The sequence below is a fragment of the Penaeus vannamei genome, chromosome 20, assembly GCF_042767895.1.
Source record: "Penaeus vannamei isolate JL-2024 chromosome 20, ASM4276789v1, whole genome shotgun sequence".
In the NCBI taxonomy this organism is placed as follows: Eukaryota; Metazoa; Arthropoda; class Malacostraca; order Decapoda; family Penaeidae; genus Penaeus; species Penaeus vannamei.
The window spans coordinates 1,045,649-1,063,148 of NC_091568.1; the positions used below are offsets into that span (position 1 = coordinate 1,045,649).

Consider the following 17,500-nt stretch of genomic DNA (forward strand, 5'->3'; position numbering starts at 1 on the left):
TAGCACCCCCATATTTTCCTATACAATTTCCTTGTCTTCCTCTCCAACATCACTAGCAACTCCTCACTATCAAAACATATATCCCAGAATGACTTTTCATACAGACTTTTCTGGACCATGCTGAACACTGGGAAAAAAAATTCTAGACTATATTATATAAAAAAGCTCAGTAGAACATGTGGCAACACCAAAGCAATGATGGTTGTATGCGAAGCAAGCAATCACAGACAAACATTGATCTGCCAGAGGATCATAGTACAATTAGTAAACATACATAAAATTGCTTCTTACTGTGGTTTCATATATATATATAGCCATCATTCTTGCATAACTCGTTGCTGACTAGATTAAAGAGCATCACACATCCTGCACCTTAAAAATTCCCTTCCAGACTGCTGAAAACATGAGGAAACTAAGAGCTTCTCCATACCAAAATAAGCATGATGTGAAAAATATATTTTGCACATCATGTAGCACTGGAATTCATCTCTAAGGCTAAAGTCACCAAAGACAAGGATGACATGATTGCAAGTTTCATGTTAATTTTTTGACAGTAAAATTCATTCTATTACTTGAATTTTATCATTTTCACTCACTCCTCAAATAACATCTGAATGATTTAAACACATTCATATTTTTCATATCCTTAACCCTATGTATCCAAGAAAACCATATACATTCCCCAGAAGTGAGAAAAGATATTTTTTTGGCTATAATTTCCTTGTTTAACTAATTTAACTGCATTTCCTAAGTGATTGCCATAAATATTTAAAAAAACACAGAAAACCAGCAATCCAGTTGGGTTAATTATCAAGAGTCATTCTTTTTTATTACAGAAAAGTTAAACTACCATTATCCATCAGTTCTAAAACAAACAATTAATTAAAAAATATAAAACAAAAAAAAAAATGCCACATTTAAAATGATCTACTACATATATTATGAAAAAAATATATTTATTACTTCAGTAAACTAGGCAATAAATTGTATCCTGAGAGATACCTAGATGCTATCAAAAATGTGAAACTTAAAACAAAATCTTAAATCATATGAGTGTTATAAGATTGACAACAAACTCTCAATAAACCAACTGTATCATAATGCAGCTATCTGTGTAATCAACACGGTTACAGGTAGCCAACTGGAAACTCAAGTAAATATTCAATCCAATACTGTGTGAAGATACAGAAAAACAAACAATATTGCTTTATGAAAAAAATTAATTTAAATTCCCTTCTGTGTGAATTACCTCTATCTAGGTATGTGAAATATAGCAATGAATTATGGTCAGTTTGCTAAAATTGTACGAGGCCCAAACTAATGAACATATGCATATACGGACATGCATTCCCACAGAAATAATTACATATCTATGACAGATATGCATTCATCTATCTATCTGTCCTGATGATATGTATGTATCTATATATAGAGATGCATTTATCTTGGTGTATATGCATGTCTATATAATGAATATTTATTGCATCTGGCCTCGCAAAACTTTTAAAATCTGGCTGCTAATATATTACAGAGGGTACTATTTGATATGACTAGCATCTTGTCCACTGAATTAACGACAGAGAATATACCGACACTAATACACTAAGAAAATTCTGGATCTGTTAAACATTAATTATACCGAAAGTAGCTGTAGTCACAAACAGAAAAATACTTGAAAGGTCGATTCAACGAGACCGACCTGCTGATCCCCTGAAAAAAATCACTTTTAACTCCTATTCTCATTGATATTACTTCTTAACAAGCCTCTGTAAGTAATTGTATGAGACTGATATGGGTTAAATAATCAATGTGATATAATATCATACCGAGAAAGTGAAAAAGATGTGATGGAAGGGCAAGATATGTCACTTTTCGTTCCTTGAATCTAATGCAATGTTTGTAAACAGAGAAGCAAACATTAAAGTTAAGGATAGGATACTTACCATGCTTGGGAACGTATAAATTGTGATACTACGAAGTATGTTATCAGCGACTCTATTAAGCAAACGCACTATTATACTCTTCGATCATGTGATTTGTATCATGCAGACATATAATTTAAGGTGTCTTGGAGTTATAGCTTGGTTTCTTATTGAATGTTTTTTCTCTTATGTTTAAATTATCAAAAAAATCAAAACAAGATTTTTTTTACTGCCATCTACCGGTTGTAAGTAAAACATTATAACTGAATGTAGCATTCCTATCTTTGCTGTGGAAGTATCATTCGATATTGAATGATTTTGAAGTAAAATTTTCAATAGAAACTTTTATAGAAAAAAATATCAAGAATATCGACTTTAAAAATTAGAGATAGAAAACCCCAAATCTTTTGATGTGAAAATAACTACCGCCTATTCTAACAAAATTACACTTACCATTTACTACTGATTTGCGTTTGGGACATCGCAGATGAATATCAAATGCATTCTTATGTTGAATCGATGGACAAAGATGGGCAAAAATATATAAGAATAAAAATCATGCTCAGAAGCTTGCAATTAGCTAACTTTCACTTATGATTAGAAATATCGTCGCAGACCATCCTGAGGAATTTTTGCATTTAAGATTTATTATATGTTGCTGTAGAAAATGATTAAAAAGAAAACCATAGAAAAATCAAATTGAACAACAAATATGGTTCGGTAATGAATAGAATTTCTTAAAAAGTAAATTTACAATTATAGTTTTTTTCCTGATATCTGTCTGGGACCCGTGAGTCTGGGGTTTGTTTTGAAAGAACATGTGAGCGGAGGACCGAGTGTGGACGTGGAGTGAGGCGCGAGGAGGATTCGGATTATTTTCTTTATTTCTGGTGTAATTTGAGCGATTGTTGATTTGAGTTGGATTGATTACATAGATCTGCCATATTTAAAAAGTTCTTTGAGGTTATTGTTATTGCTGTGTCGAGGGAGAACAGGCATGAGGGAGACTCGTAGGGCCAGGTGGGAAGTGTAATTTTTTTTTTTTTTATTAGTTATCGCTATTTTTACAATACAAGAGATGCATTTGACCGGTTTTGATTCTATCTTGGTCAAAAATGCATGTATATCTGACAAATAGTGAAACGAAACTGGTAAAATACATCTTTTGTATTGTGAAGACATCCATTCTCATTCATACTTTTTCAATATTGTCAACACGAATACATTTTACTGCTATTTGTTACTGAAAGTGATTTTCCCGCAAAAGACGAAGTCGCGAAACCAAAGTATTGTGCGAATATAAGGAATCTAACCTTGACCTTTCCTAGTTTACTTATACCCTAGTCATGGGTAAGCCCCTTGTACCCTCCTTTGTTAACACTTCGTGTCAACTTATAGAAAACGCGACATTAAGAACTCTGTCTGTGTGAGGATGTTGTGGATATGTGCCATCATTTCTAGTGTCAGTTACGGTGTTGTGTGATGTTACATGACACCCAATACTTGTCTTGTGATTGGAGGCAAGACACGCTGCTAAACTCCGCCTGCTCTTGTGAATTATGGGAATAGCTGCTGTTGACATTAAGCTGTTTTAATATATTGATTATTATTTTGACTGGTACAATTTTGGAATATGATATCTTATGGTAGGTTGTACAATGACATAGATATACTTCATGCCTTCCCCCGTTATCGGGACTTAACACATCAAGATTGTCGGCAATGATTGCTATGGAAATGATCATCAGATTCGTTCTTGTCACGTGAGAATAAATATGATGTAGATATTGTCTGGGAAGTCCTGATTATCATAAAGGTTAAAATAACCAGCCAAATAAAGTACTAATTTGCATGAAAATAAATGATAGATGAGAATTGCGTCTCATAACTCGGTAAATGTTTACTGACTATTCGATTCCTATCGTGTAATATTTGCGTTAGCTGTAACTGTGAGCGGTGATATGCAGGGGATATTTTCATCATTTAGCTGTAAATTTGAGGCCACTGCAGCTGTACCTATGTGGTTTATGACTATTTCTTATGATCTGTAAGATGGGAGATGCATAAATTGACATTTTAATGGAGATGAATATCCTGGAAAAATTTTTTGTGAAAATTTGAAAAAGGCAATCTTAACCCTTCAGTGATGGGTACAGCTTTATCCATCATGTTGTAATCGCCTATAATGTATATAAGTGTCGTGACTCACAAGGATGGTAAGCAGCTTAGGCCTAGGCACAAAGTCCAGACTGTTGCATGATATTACAGCGCCAAAAAATTCAGGCCCTATCGTGATAGGGTTGACAATTGTAAATTATGTGTGTATAATTCTCCATCTCTTTGAGCAGATTATTATTACCTAGAACAATTCTTGGGAACTTTGAGGGAAAGAGTAAAAATAATATTTAAAGAGTTTTTATCGACAGCGTTCCTGAGTTGTGAAGTTACACATCTGTTCAGGTGTTATCTTGCTAGTCAGATGTGATTTTGTATCTAGGGTAGAGGGCTGTGGAGGTGGCGGCTTGCAATAAAGGGAGTTCAGAAGGCAAGGCCTCGTAGCCATAGCAGAAACACATGAAAACCATATCAAGTATTTCACAGATGTTCCCAGAAATTACCAAGGGATACTTCATACCCTCCGTTCCCTTTGGTTTCTAGTGCGGTCATTATTTTTGGCTGGCACAAACTAAAACCACTTCATAGGATACCACAAGTAATCCACCCATATCAATTTTAATTAATTTAAAATGGTGGATCTACATTAGACATGTAAACTAACATTAGATAATTTTAAATGTACATTGAAAAGCTCAGAATCTTGACAAATTTAAAACATGATCTTTTTCTTCTGTTGTGGTTATAATCATACATCTGTCATCATAAACCAGCAAACATTGCTGAATTTTACATGGCATATTGCATTTAAGTTCAGTGATTTACTGGGGATCATTTGTCTTCATAAGCCCAAAATCCTGTCCCTTCATTAAACGATTAAGCTTCATGTATGGTAACTTGAACAATCCTGATTTCCAGATTCTGACAAAATGGCTGTTTCAACTGGACGCCAAGTCAAGAAACCAAGGGTGGTGGAGGAGCACCTGGAGTCAGATGATGGAGAGGTCAACCTGGAAGAGGTCGATAGTGGCTCAGATAACTATGACTTTGAACCGGGGGACGACTTGGAGGACATCAAGCAAGAAGTGGAAGACTGGAACGACACAGTAGAAGAAGTGGAAATGGAGCAGGACGACTTCACAGAGGAGATCAAACAAGAAGAGGACAGTGACAATGAAGAATGGAAGAACAAGAGCTCAAAGAAAGGCAGTAAATGGGTGGATGAGGCAAAAGGATGGGGTGAAGGGGATGACAACTTCGGCGATGTCGAGTCTGGCAGCGGTGATGAGGAATCTGGAGCAGAGACTGATGGAAGGAAGAAGAAGAAAAAGAAAATTAAGAGCAAAGGTCAGACTAAAAAAAAGAAAGTGAGAATAGAGAGAGAGGACTTGTCTGACTCAGATGATTTAAAAGAGGAAAAGGAAGAGGAGGAAACAGACGAGGATGAAGATGATAGTGACAGTGCTGCTGAAAGTGACGATGATGGTGGCGTACAAGAAGCTGGCATGGGATTGGCTAACGTTCTTAACATGATTTTGAAGTCAAAGAAAAAGGGCAAAGAAATTCTTACTAAGGCTAAGAAAGACGATGATAGGAGAGTTAGATTTGATGAAGACTTTGAAGTTGTTGATGAAGAAGGAAATGTTAGAAAAGTAGTGAAAGAAGAAGAGGTAAAAGATGCAGTCAGAATGTCGCTGCATCAGAAACAACTACAGGTTAGTTCATTTCTTTTCTTTTTTTTTTAAGTTGATTTTTCCCTACCGTCCACTTTAATTTCAATGTCTAGACAAGTATATGTGTGTGATTTTGATTTTTATATGAAAGATTCAAATGCTATTATTATTTTTCTTTTCTTTCTCTTAAGTTCTATAAATTGAATTGTTTTGGGTATCCGTAATAAATCTTCGATGATGAATTTCATACTGCATGATTGAATTATTGTAATGATATGTGGAAAGCAAATTCTTGACTCCTTTTTAAAAATTGAATGCCCTCCTCTCTTCATATAAATAGGTAAAAAGAGAATGAAATAAAATTTTCAGAAGCAAAATTGTATTTCAGAGAAAAGCATGGATAAACCAGTTTCACGTAAAGCCAACGATATTAGACAATCGGGAAAAGGAGAAGGCGCTGAAGGTTATAGCCACCCAGTAAGTATGAGGAAAGGTTGCTTTCATATTTGGACGGGATTTGGTTGAGTGAAAGTATTTCTCATTCATTTGTGTGTGTTATGTTCTGATATATGATTTGATTTTTATATTCACAGATTTGTTATTTATTCATTCATTCATTTTGTTTATATTTTGTGTATTTGTTTGTTATTACCTACCTTTTTTTTTTCTTTTTTTTTGGGGGGGGGGGATGTAAGTATGTGTATGGTTAAAATGTGTGATTGTTTTTGCATGCACATATTTTAAGGTAAGTTGAAAAAGAAAATAAGAGACAAGGAAAGAAATTATCTGTTTTCTCTCAGTCTTATTTTGGGATATTTTTCCATGTAGACATTATACAGTGTCTTTCCCAGTCTTACATAGATGGATAGATGTAGATTTAGGTAGATATGCATAGACAGGACTAGATATTTATCATACGTCATGCTAAGATTGTGATACACATATGTTGTTTTTGAAAGTAAACATTCCCATCTTTCAGTGGAGTTGTACAGTTATTTGGCGCTATTGAGAAGCACAAGAGCATAATCTCGAAGAAGATGGCAGAGACCAAGAGTGTCATTGGAAAAGAAACATTGCTCGAGAATATTGGCAAGGAGGATTTCCTGAAGGTGCTCAAGAGGAAAGGCAAACAGATGGAAGATGTGTACTCTGAAGACGAGGTTAAAAAGGCAAGTAGTTTCCTCATATTGAATGTACGAGTAAGCACGGGTCAGGGATTCCTTGCTTTTAAATAGTTCTCAGTTCTAAGCCACACAGAGAGTCATTCGTCTGGAGTCTGTCAGAGTCATTTGTGATTTTCTCTCTTGGGTCGAGTATGGTGGTGAATTTTCTATTCAAAAGGAGACTATAGATGTTTTAGTGTTGGCACCACGTTGTTAATCTCTTTTATTATCATAGTGTTGCTTTAGGTACTGTAACATGATGGTGCCTCCCACCTGCCCACACAGTCACACGTAGATATACTTTTATTTAATGTATGGAAAGGGTAGTAACTTGAATACCAAAGGTCTATGTGAAAATTTTTTTGGTATGGTGGCATCAACTTCAGTAGCACAGACTTTTAAATGAGATCTATGAATGTTGTGCGCATTATCTCCTAATGCCTTACGTGATTTGTGCATCTAGATTAATTGTATCTTGTTCTATCAGGAATTGAAAAAGGAACCTGAAGAAGTCCCGAGTAAGAAGCCAAGGTGGAGCGTCCTCTCGGAAAACTTTTACAAGGAGCCAACACTACAAGGTTGGGATCAAGAGAGTGATGAAGACGAGTAAGTTGTTATGTAATTAATATGTTTGAGAATGTAACATATTTATGTATTATGTCCTTGAATTCATAAAATTTATATGAAAAGGTAAAGAAATGAATTGTTTTTATAAGCCTGTAGTTTTTCTCACCTCAGATTTTGTTTCATTAAACATCTTTACTCCTTATTGTTGTTATTATTTCCAAGGTGCTATTATTATCATATATGTATATATGTAATATAAAAAAAAATTAATGTGCAAATTTTAGCATATTTATTGTAATCAACTTTTGTACCAATGTCGTATTAGTGTGTTTTTCATATGCCAATTTCATTTAAATGGAGGCCTATTCTTACTGTATTTACTGTACCGTTAAATCTTGTGGGTAGCGTAGCATAATGGTCTTTAAGGCTCGTGGTTGTGGGAAAGAATTCATTCCTCAGTTGAGTGTGGCAAATTTCAATGGTCATCGAAACATTTGTAACCCTTAATATTTTATTTAATAACTAAACAATGAACAAATGGCATATCATTCTGTAAATCTTAGCAATTCACATGATAATTAAAGTAAGCAATATTCTCAAATAATTCAGTTCATATCTAAGGTTAATTCTATACCCTACCTTTTCCTATTAATTATAATTAAAAATTATATTAATAAACAAAATTGAAAATACATCTGAGATGAAATCAAGACCCTCACTCCCAGTCTATCCCCTTTTACCTTTACAATTTCCCTCTCTTACACTTCACTTTAATAACTAATTACCTTCTCAGTCTATTCACTGATACCACCGGAACTGTAACCTGCGACTACATCCGTTACTGTATCCACGGACTATTAAAATAACTAAATAACTAACATTATTTTCCCCTGGCAACAAGGCATTATGGCGAGCTCTTCTCGCCGCATTCTCCAACATTTCTCTCTGTGTATGGGAGGAAGGCCAGGACTCGTCTAAATATCACAAATTGATACAAAGGGATTTAAAAACTACATTAATAAACTTATCAAGCATTGTGATCTATAAAAGCAGGGTAAAAAATGACTTAAAATACCAGCACAGCTTACCTGTGTATGGGAGGAAGGCCAGGACTCGTCTGACGAGAAATCGTTAAAGTAATGAATTCATTGCTTTCCCCCAAATGAATTGTTAACATTTAAACAAAAAAACTATTTAAAAATGAGTATTATAATTTACTCTATTTGTTATAACACTAAATTTTGATAAACACATGTTTCAGTGACAGATATGCATCTTTGAAATCAGAAAGAGTGCACCTTTTTAAATGTTGAATGAATAATGATCTTGACATATATATATATATATTTTTTTCAAATCTGCTTTATTGAAATTTGGGGCCACTAAGCTGAGAGAAGCTTCCCCTTCCACTGTGTATCTCTCTGTCTATCTTTCTTTATCATTTTCCATTTCAGTATCTTCTGTCAGGGTTATAGGAACCCTACTTTTCATTCCTTTTAATGGCCCAACTTCACCTTTTTTTTTTGTTCTTATTATTATCTAAACCTAGAACTATCTGTAAAAGAAAGAGAAATTAAATGCCAGTGCCTATGATTAATAAAAGCTAATGTTTGTGGAATCGTGGTTTGACTGGTTTCTCGTCTCTGATAAGAGGTTTCTACATAAGAGCTTATTTATAAAATTCAATATATGGCTAAGCTCTTCTGTTTTTGTGTTTGTTTTTTCTTCTTCTTCTTCTTCTTCTTCTAGAGGTGAATGTTGTACAAGATCGTCTTCTGCATGTCTTGAGCTCACTGGATATATCAACTTGTTCATAGAAATATTTTGTGAAAAGTTGTCATGTATGCCATCAGGATGCCCCACTATGTATTGTGAGGGATTCAGGCAGTAAAACCCACTTTTCCTTGAGCGATCCACGAGGTTGTCGATCAATGCAGAAATACGTTTGTACTTAATAGTTTCATTAATGTTTGGGGGAGATTTCTTTTACCTTTCGATTTAGTAGTAGGGCACATCGTATGTTTCATTGTCTTTTTAGTTAATCATCATTCGTTACTTCCTTCATTCACACCTTAGCCTTTATAAGGTAGCTAAGCACATATCATACTACTCAGTGTCCTGGAAAGATGAAGACATTAACTGTTTTTGCCGAAATTGCCTACAATGGCTTGTGGGATGTTTTATTGTATTATTATCATTATTTAATTAATGCTTTAATTTTGTTATCCTGGTATATATTGATGAAACAAGGGTATGGTTGTAACTTCTTTTAGTTATACGATAATCATCTGATTTAGAAGCAGTAAGAGGTAAGGAGCATAACCCTTGACATATAGAGAATAGATTTAAATGTACTCGACTGAAAACTGGGAACACTACGCCATGTATCAGTTGGCACATAGTGTACGCAATGTGTTCGAAGTAGAAATACAGGAAGTATAATTGTAATTTTATTGGAATAAGGGTACAGAGAGAGTGACACTAAAGTATAAGATTTGAATTAGTTTTGCCTACATCTACCAAGCCACTTCTTATTCAGTGAAGCAGTGTAATAATGAAATATATACTGTTATCTTAATAGATGTGACAATTTCTTTAAAATGTTCAGGAATACTCAAGGTGACTAGAATCTCACATAATGCTATTATGACACTATCAAGCTACTGTTGAAATAAGAAATCACATTCAGCATTTATTATCCGTAAAAGGTGGTAATAGTTCAGTGATATAAATTTAAAAGTAGAGAAAAGCTAGCTTAAATTAAAGTTCACAACTACGGATATATTGTAAACTTGCACTCGCTTGGTTCTTGAGTGAATATTATTATTGTGCTAGAATTGATAAGAAAGATATGAGCAGCGTATATTCTTGACATTACTCAAAATCTGTAATCTGTTTACCTATTTAGATTCTAAAACTTGATTACAAGAAGTGTGAATGTGTTAAAAAAACCAAGGTTATAAAGAATATTTCATACTTATTGGTAATATTGATATGTCTTGGTAATTCACATGATTAAATAGATGAAAAAAAAAACTGTTGGTTGTATCTACACAGTGTATCCTATTTATATTATATATGACTTAGATAGTAATGTACCAAGTTGTGAACTTTTTAGTTCTTGATCAGGAGGGCATATATGAAAAGGAATTTTACAATTTTGTAAAAAAAAAAATTGACTAACTCGAGAATGTTGAGCATTACATTAAAAATATGTGGTTCTTAGCTGTTAGAGAGATCATCAGTTATTTCACTGTATTGGTACAAGTTTAGCACACAAAAAGAAACAAATCTCTAGTCTGTTATGCAACAAGAGTGAAAGTTCCTCAATGCAGTATACTTTATTAATGTTTCATTATTATATATTCATCAAAAAAACACCTAATGATTAAAACCCAAAATTATTCAATATCACTCATGCATTTCTCTAGATCTCTCTACATGTTCCTTTTTTATGAAAAGCTAGATGAAACCGGTTTTATTTGGAGAGGACACCTTGGCCAGCAACAAATATCTGCTTCATTGTCATAACATAGCATGAGAAGGAAAATCCTGCAGAAGAATATAAAGCAAGTGTACTTACAGACAGACAGACAGATAGATAGGTAGATAAGATGACACGTTAATTGATAAATCCAGTTAAAGTTTGACAGGTAATGACAAAAGGAATATAAACAGTACTATGAGTTAAAACAAGTAAAATAAGTACATCAGTTCGTAGGCCTGATCATCATGGATGTCGTGTTGAGGGAGTAGCCAAGACCTGTCCAAGACTTGTATATAATCCCTTCTCCGTCGTAGGAGTTTGGTCCCTCGATGTAAGGTCCGTTGAGGTTGATGGAAAGACACGCCACGTACCACCATCCACCGGGGAAGCTGGTGGGTGGAAATGGAGGTTCTGGTTTAGGTAGGGCTATGAATGGTGGATATCGAGTGTTGAATGATTGTGAGAGAGACTGATTAAGGATGAATGAAGGAAGTGTAAATTGTGATGGCATGAAACTACAAATGGTGACAGGCTGATCATAATGGGCCTTCTAAATGGCAAATTATTGATAGTACAAAGGATTCATAATCAATGTTTGGGTGAGCTTTATTAACAGAAAACTAGTGTAAAATTGGAAGGTGACTAAAATTAGATTAAGAACAGTATTTTTTCTAGAAGTAAAAGCTTGTGATATTTCCTGAGTGCTATTATTGCAGAAAATTAACTACAAATAGATAATCTATACGTCAGTTTGTACTTACGCGGCTGCACAGCTCCAAGAAGCGATATCCAAGTCCTTGTCGATTGTGGAGAAGTAGGACCCAGTGTGATAGGCCATGGAGTCCCCAGCCGTGCCAGAATACCCGGACACATTCAGCTGGAAGTTATCCTCGACGCCCCGGATGGAGAAGTGGCTGAACTTGGCCCACCTGGTCAAGCCCGTGAAGTCGCTGAGGTCGATCCGCAGCTCGTTGGGAGCCTGGGTCGTGAGGGCGTGGATGAGGCTGTTCCCGAGCCAGAACTCTCCGGAGGGCCTGTGGCCGAAGCCGCTCCTGTATTCTTCCCACGAAACGGAGAAGTCGACGCGAGGCTGAAGGTCCCGGCGCCGCTGGATGACCGTCCAGCCTCCGCCCTCCATGGTCATGTCGCAGTAGACGCTGACGGAGGCCTTGGGGCAGCAGTGGAAGGGGTAGATGGTGTACATGCCGTCCACCTGGTTGCCTTTCCGGCGCACGTCCACGCAGTTTCTGAAAGGGCGGAGAGCAAGAATTGTAAGAGCAAGATCTATGTCAAAGCTGAAAGTGTTACATATGTATGTCTGTATATACATGTTTACATATATATATATATATATATATATATATATATATATATATATATATATATATATTATATATATATATATATATATTCATATATTTATATATATATACATATATATATATATATATATATATATTATATATAAATATATATATATATATATATATATATATATATATATATATATATATATATATATATATATACATATACACACACACACACACACACACATATCTGTCTATCTATCTCAATGTATATATGTGTATATATATATGATTTTTGTATGTGTGTTTATAGACCATACAACACCATCTCCTCAGGCTCTGCGAGTCGCTCTGAGACCCCACCTCATCTTCTGGGCCGCGACGCCCTCCTCCAGGATCTCGACGTCGCAGAGGGTGAGCGCGGCCGGGGCGGCGCCCACGCTCTGCAGCGAGAGGAAGCGGCCGCGCATGGGCGTCGAGGGCGTGAAGTCCGCCACGGCGCCCACGTGGGGCGAGCCGGCGTTCTGGCCGAACTGCGGGTTGGAGGCGTGCGCGGGCGAGTCCCCCAGGCGAGCCTCCACGGACGCGAAGTCGCCGCTGACGCCGTCCTGGCGCGTGTGAACTCTGACCCGGGCCACGCGCCGCGCCGCGCCCAGGTCAGCCAGCCACCAAGGGCCCGACTCGACGGCGCTGGAGAAGCACTGCGAGAGGTCCGAGGTCAGGAAGCCGTTGACCGCCTTCCGCGCCTCCGAGCCAGCGGCCTCGCTCGAGGCTGAGGTCGCCGCGGGCCGCAGGCGCACGGGGTTCGTGACCCAGGAGGTGTGGCACGCGTCGAAGGTCACGGCAGCGGGGGCGACGCCGGCCCAGTGCCGCGACACCTTGATGCTGAACATCTGGCACACGCCGCCTGCAGGGAGGGGGGAGGGGGGGAGGGGGGAGATAAAGTTCAGTGAGAGGTTGGTAACTACTCGCCAAAGTTCAGTCAGGTAATAGATAAGAGTTTATTGAGTAGTTACTAATTCAAAGTTCAATGAGTATTTAATAAATTAACTTGGAAGTTCAGCGAGTAGTTAGTAGATTCAACATCTACATACTTGAATAATATTCCCATGCAATACACAAGCAGAAACCCACACACACGGTGACCAGACAGCCGCCTTGAATGAGGACTTGTGCACGGAGTAAACCAAACAGATACACACTTGAATAACTTATATAACATTATTTATTGTAGTATACATGCACTAACTCACACATTAATTTAACAATAAACAAATAGCCCCAGTTTGACTGACTTTCTCAACAAACTGAAAAAAAAATATAATTTTTATCAATGTCATTACTATTGTTATTATTATTATCATAATCATCATTATTATTATTGTCCTTCATTTGTTGTTGCTATCATTATTATTATTATTATTATTATTATTATTATTATTATTATTATTATTATTATTATTACCATTTTATTTATTGTTGTTGTTATCATTATTATTAGTATTAGTATAATTGTTATCATTATCATTATTATTAGTAGTAGTATCAATATTATTATTATTATTATTGTTATTATTATTATTATTATTATTATTATTATTATTATTGTTATTATTATTATTATCATCATCATCATCATTATTATTATTTTTTATGATTATCACCATCCTAATCACCATCACCATCATCATCACCATCCTCCTCCTCCTCCTCCTCATCATCATCATCATCATCATAATCATCATAATATCACCATCACACACACGCTGAAATTGCACATCGATCTTGCAACCAATGACCACGTGATCAGCTGTCAAAAAAGCGGAGAAGAAAAAGGTAAATAAAAACGATACACGTGGCAGAGAGCGAAGTAATTTGGACCTTAATGACATCGTGTCTGTATAACATTGTATGTTTCAATGTATATGAATATTATGAAATGGATATTTACCGTATATGTATTTTTTTTTTTTTTTTTTTTTTTTTTTTTTTTTTTTTTTTTAGGGTTGACGGGAAAAAATATGTAAAAACTTACGTATTTGATCTTAAAGTTTTTTTTTCTTTTTCTTTTTCTTTATCTATATAAACTTTTTGAACGGAATGACTTTTTAAAAAATACGTATATTTTTTGCTGATTAAAGTATAGTGTATCTTGATAAAACAAAACATATCTTCTATATATAAAAGGGATTATCTATCATAATGAAAATCACATTTGCAACTCTGTTTATATATCTTAGTGAAATTGTTTTTATCTCAGTGAATCTTGTTTATTGTTATGATTTATGTATGATTTATTGGTCTATTATTTATTTATTATTCTGTTATGATTAATTTATGATTGGTTTATGATTTGTTTTGTTTATTTTTATGGTTTATGTATGACTTGTCTATCTATTATTTATTTATCTATTATGATTAATTTATGATTGGTTTTGATTTATTTTCTTATTTTTATGGTTTATATATCTTTGATTTTTTTATTATTTATTTATTTATTTGTTTATTATGATTTATCTTGGAAAAAAGACGCGCCGAAATGTCTACCATCGTTGCTCTCTTCTCGTCCTCTTATTCTTCTTTGATTTTTTTATTTCTTTGTCACATCCTCCTCCTTCTTCTGTTTTTAATTCTTTGTTTTCTTCTCCTCTTCCTCTTCCTCCTTTTTCTTCTTCTTGGGTTTATTTGTCTTCTTCTCCTCCTTCTTCTTTACTTCTGCTCCTCCTTATTATTATTTTTCTTCTTCTCGGGTATTCCACTTCTTTGTCTTCTCCAGCTCCTCCTTCATCATCTTCTTCTTCTCCTCCTCCTTCTTTTTTTTTTTCTTCGGTTTCTACTTCTTTGTCCTCTTTTGCTCCTCCTCTTCTTCTTTTTATGTTTCTTCTTCGTTTTCTTTTTATGTTTCTTTTCCTTCTTCTTTTCCCTTTTCTTGTTCTTTTGTCCATCTTCTTTTTTTCTTTTTTTCTACTTCTTTTTTCTTTTTTTTCTTCCTTTTTTACTTCTTTTCCTTTTTCTTCTCCTCTTCCTCTTCTTCCTACTCCCTCGCGTTTTGTTTTTTTATTCGATTTACACGAAACTGTGTTGATGGGATATCATTTTTACAAGAAAAAAAATATTGTCCTTTTTGTTCCCCTTCCATTTCTGCTTCTTGTTTCAGTTTCTTCTTCTTCTTCTCCTTCTTCTTCTTCTTCATCCACTTGCAATAAACTTATTTTGACAGAAAATCACGATTCCATATTCGATTTACATCAAATCTTGTTTATAATTTTTAATCTAATTTTATTTTATTTCTTATAAGACCTATATTACATATTTTTTCTTTATCTTCTGCTTCTACTTCTTTTTTTAAATTTTCTTCTTCTTCTTCTTCATCTTCTCTTTCTTCTTCACCTTCTTCGGTTTCTTCACCTTTTTCTTTCTCAACAAGAAAGCTTTTGTGTGTTTTTTATGGGACATGTTTCCTCCCATATCCTGTTATGTCCGCCTTAGGACCTGTTTATAATGCTTTTTATTTCTCGCTAAAAATGTATATTTCAGTCGCGTGTCACAAAGTTCATAAAAAGCAATAACTCTTCCGTGTGGAAATTTAGTAATAATATCTCCAACATGTACTGTGAAAGGTGAAACGTTCGCTTAAAGGAGGTTAAGATACACACCCTCTCATCCGTTTTTGGCAGAGACACGAAAGCTGACAAGAAAGCCATTTTCTTCGATGTTTTTGGTATGGACTTCAAGTGTTATTTGCGGAATGCCATTTTCACTCATCTAGGTGAAGGATAAAGCTCAAACACACATATTACACAAAAAAACACGCACACGCACACATAACACACACGCACAAGCACAAACACACGAAGAAGCACACGTACAAACACGCACCCCCCCCCCCCAACACACAAACACACACACACACACAAACTCACACACACACAAACACACACACAAACTCACAAACGCACATATTTGAAGATCTACTGCTATCCTGGAATATTGCGCTGAAAAGAGTGGAAATACACAGCGATCACGACAAGTAACCCTTTTGAGATGATTCTTTTAGTCTAGAAGTGAATTTGTGGACAAAACATTCGTCCGGTTTGTTAAAATTGTGCCAGGCCAGACCCAGTGAATATTCGTATAAACAGACATCCATATATACAGAAATTTATGCATTTCTATCGATCTATCAAATAAATATGCATTTATTTTTCTGTCTGTACGGTAGAGATGCATGTCTAGACTGATAGATGTGCATTTGTTTCTGTGTATGTGCATGTCCGTGTAATGAATGTCAATTAGTCAGGCCTGGCACAATTCTAACAAACCGGCCGTATAACTATCCTTATTCGTTAGAGGAATATGTATATATATATCACTGTCTTTTTTTCTTCTTCTTCTGTACCCCTTCTCCCCTTCTTTGTCCTATTCTTAAACGGGGTCGCTGTAACCTGGTTTGGGCAGATGGCACGATGCCCTTCCTGACGCCAGCCCTCTCGACATGCCCATAATTGGAACCGGCACCGACTCAGGCTGCCTTCTTTATATATATATATATATATATATATATATATATATATATATATATATATATATATATATATATATATATACATATACATATATATATATATATATATATATATATATATATATATATATATATATACATATACCTATATATATATATATATATATATATATATATATATATATATATATATATATATATATATATATATATATATATATAAAAGAATGATAACGTACTATGAAAGACACGTAATAACCCACATTTCATATCATAACCAACATACCATTACGACCACACAAAGGCCAATATGGTAGAAAAAGACACACAAAACCAACATATCGTATCATACTGCATCATCGCCCACATAGCTCCTCCACGCACCTGTGACGCAGGCCAGGCGGCAGCTGGGTACTTCGTTGCAGCTCTGAAGGCAACTGAAACTGAACTTCGAGGTTGGGGCTTCTCCAAGGTATGTGTCCTGGAGGTCGGCGGGGAAGGTTGGCGACACCTGCAAGCCCCGGGTTCGGTGGAGGTCAGGTCACGGAAAGTGTACATGTCGAAGGTTGAATGAATAAATATTTTTTTCTCTCTTTCTCTCTTTCTTTCTTTCTCTCTCTCTCTCTCTCTCTCTCTCTCTCTCTCTCTCTCTCTCTCTCTCTCTCTCTCTCTCTCTCTCTCTCTCTCTCTCTCTCTCTCTCTCTCTCTCTCCCTCCCTCCCTCCCTCCCTTCCTCCCT

General features: G+C 35.5%; 3 protein-coding genes across 7 annotated transcripts in view; 1 reads left to right on the forward strand and 2 right to left on the reverse strand.

Moving 5' to 3' along the window:
• Atg10 (Autophagy-related 10) overlaps positions 1-2,082 on the reverse strand; it is an 8,306-nt gene extending 6,224 nt beyond the window's left edge. The window contains exon 1 of one of the 3 annotated variants that reach the window (XM_027353811.2): positions 1,944-2,082. The gene's annotated coding sequence lies outside the window, so the exon portion shown is untranslated. Of the gene's footprint in view, positions 1-291; positions 397-1,826; positions 1,918-1,943 lie in introns of those variants that run through there. The other 2 variants (XM_027353809.2, XM_027353810.2) reach the window with 2 other exon arrangements.
• Positions 2,083-2,712: 630 nt separating this feature from the next.
• LOC113803098 (RRP15-like protein) lies at positions 2,713-7,588 on the forward strand. Of its 3 annotated transcripts, none has more exons than XM_027353813.2 (5): positions 2,713-2,771; positions 4,956-5,752; positions 6,099-6,187; positions 6,690-6,879; positions 7,361-7,588. In XM_027353813.2, the coding sequence occupies exons 2-5, from the start codon at positions 4,967-4,969 to the stop codon at positions 7,481-7,483; spliced, it is 1,188 nt and encodes a 395-aa protein (XP_027209614.2). In that variant the 5' UTR covers positions 2,713-2,771; positions 4,956-4,966; the 3' UTR covers positions 7,484-7,588. The 3 variants fall into 3 exon arrangements, with proteins under 3 accessions (XP_027209614.2, XP_027209613.2, XP_027209615.2); XM_027353812.2 differs by having other exon boundaries at positions 2,757-2,814; XM_027353814.2 differs by lacking the exon at positions 2,713-2,771 and adding an exon at positions 2,834-2,942.
• A 1,883-nt stretch (positions 7,589-9,471) lies between these two features.
• LOC113803101 (microfibril-associated glycoprotein 4) overlaps positions 9,472-17,500 on the reverse strand; it is a 14,371-nt gene continuing 6,342 nt past the window's right edge. Inside the window, exons 3-6 of the mRNA XM_070134663.1 lie at positions 17,147-17,273; positions 12,601-13,144; positions 11,689-12,174; positions 9,472-11,316 (exon numbers count right to left, since the gene is read on the reverse strand). Of these exons, the coding sequence (XP_069990764.1) occupies positions 11,151-11,316; positions 11,689-12,174; positions 12,601-13,144; positions 17,147-17,273 (1,323 nt within the window). The 3' untranslated portion in view covers positions 9,472-11,150. The remainder of the gene's footprint in view (positions 11,317-11,688; positions 12,175-12,600; positions 13,145-17,146; positions 17,274-17,500) is intronic.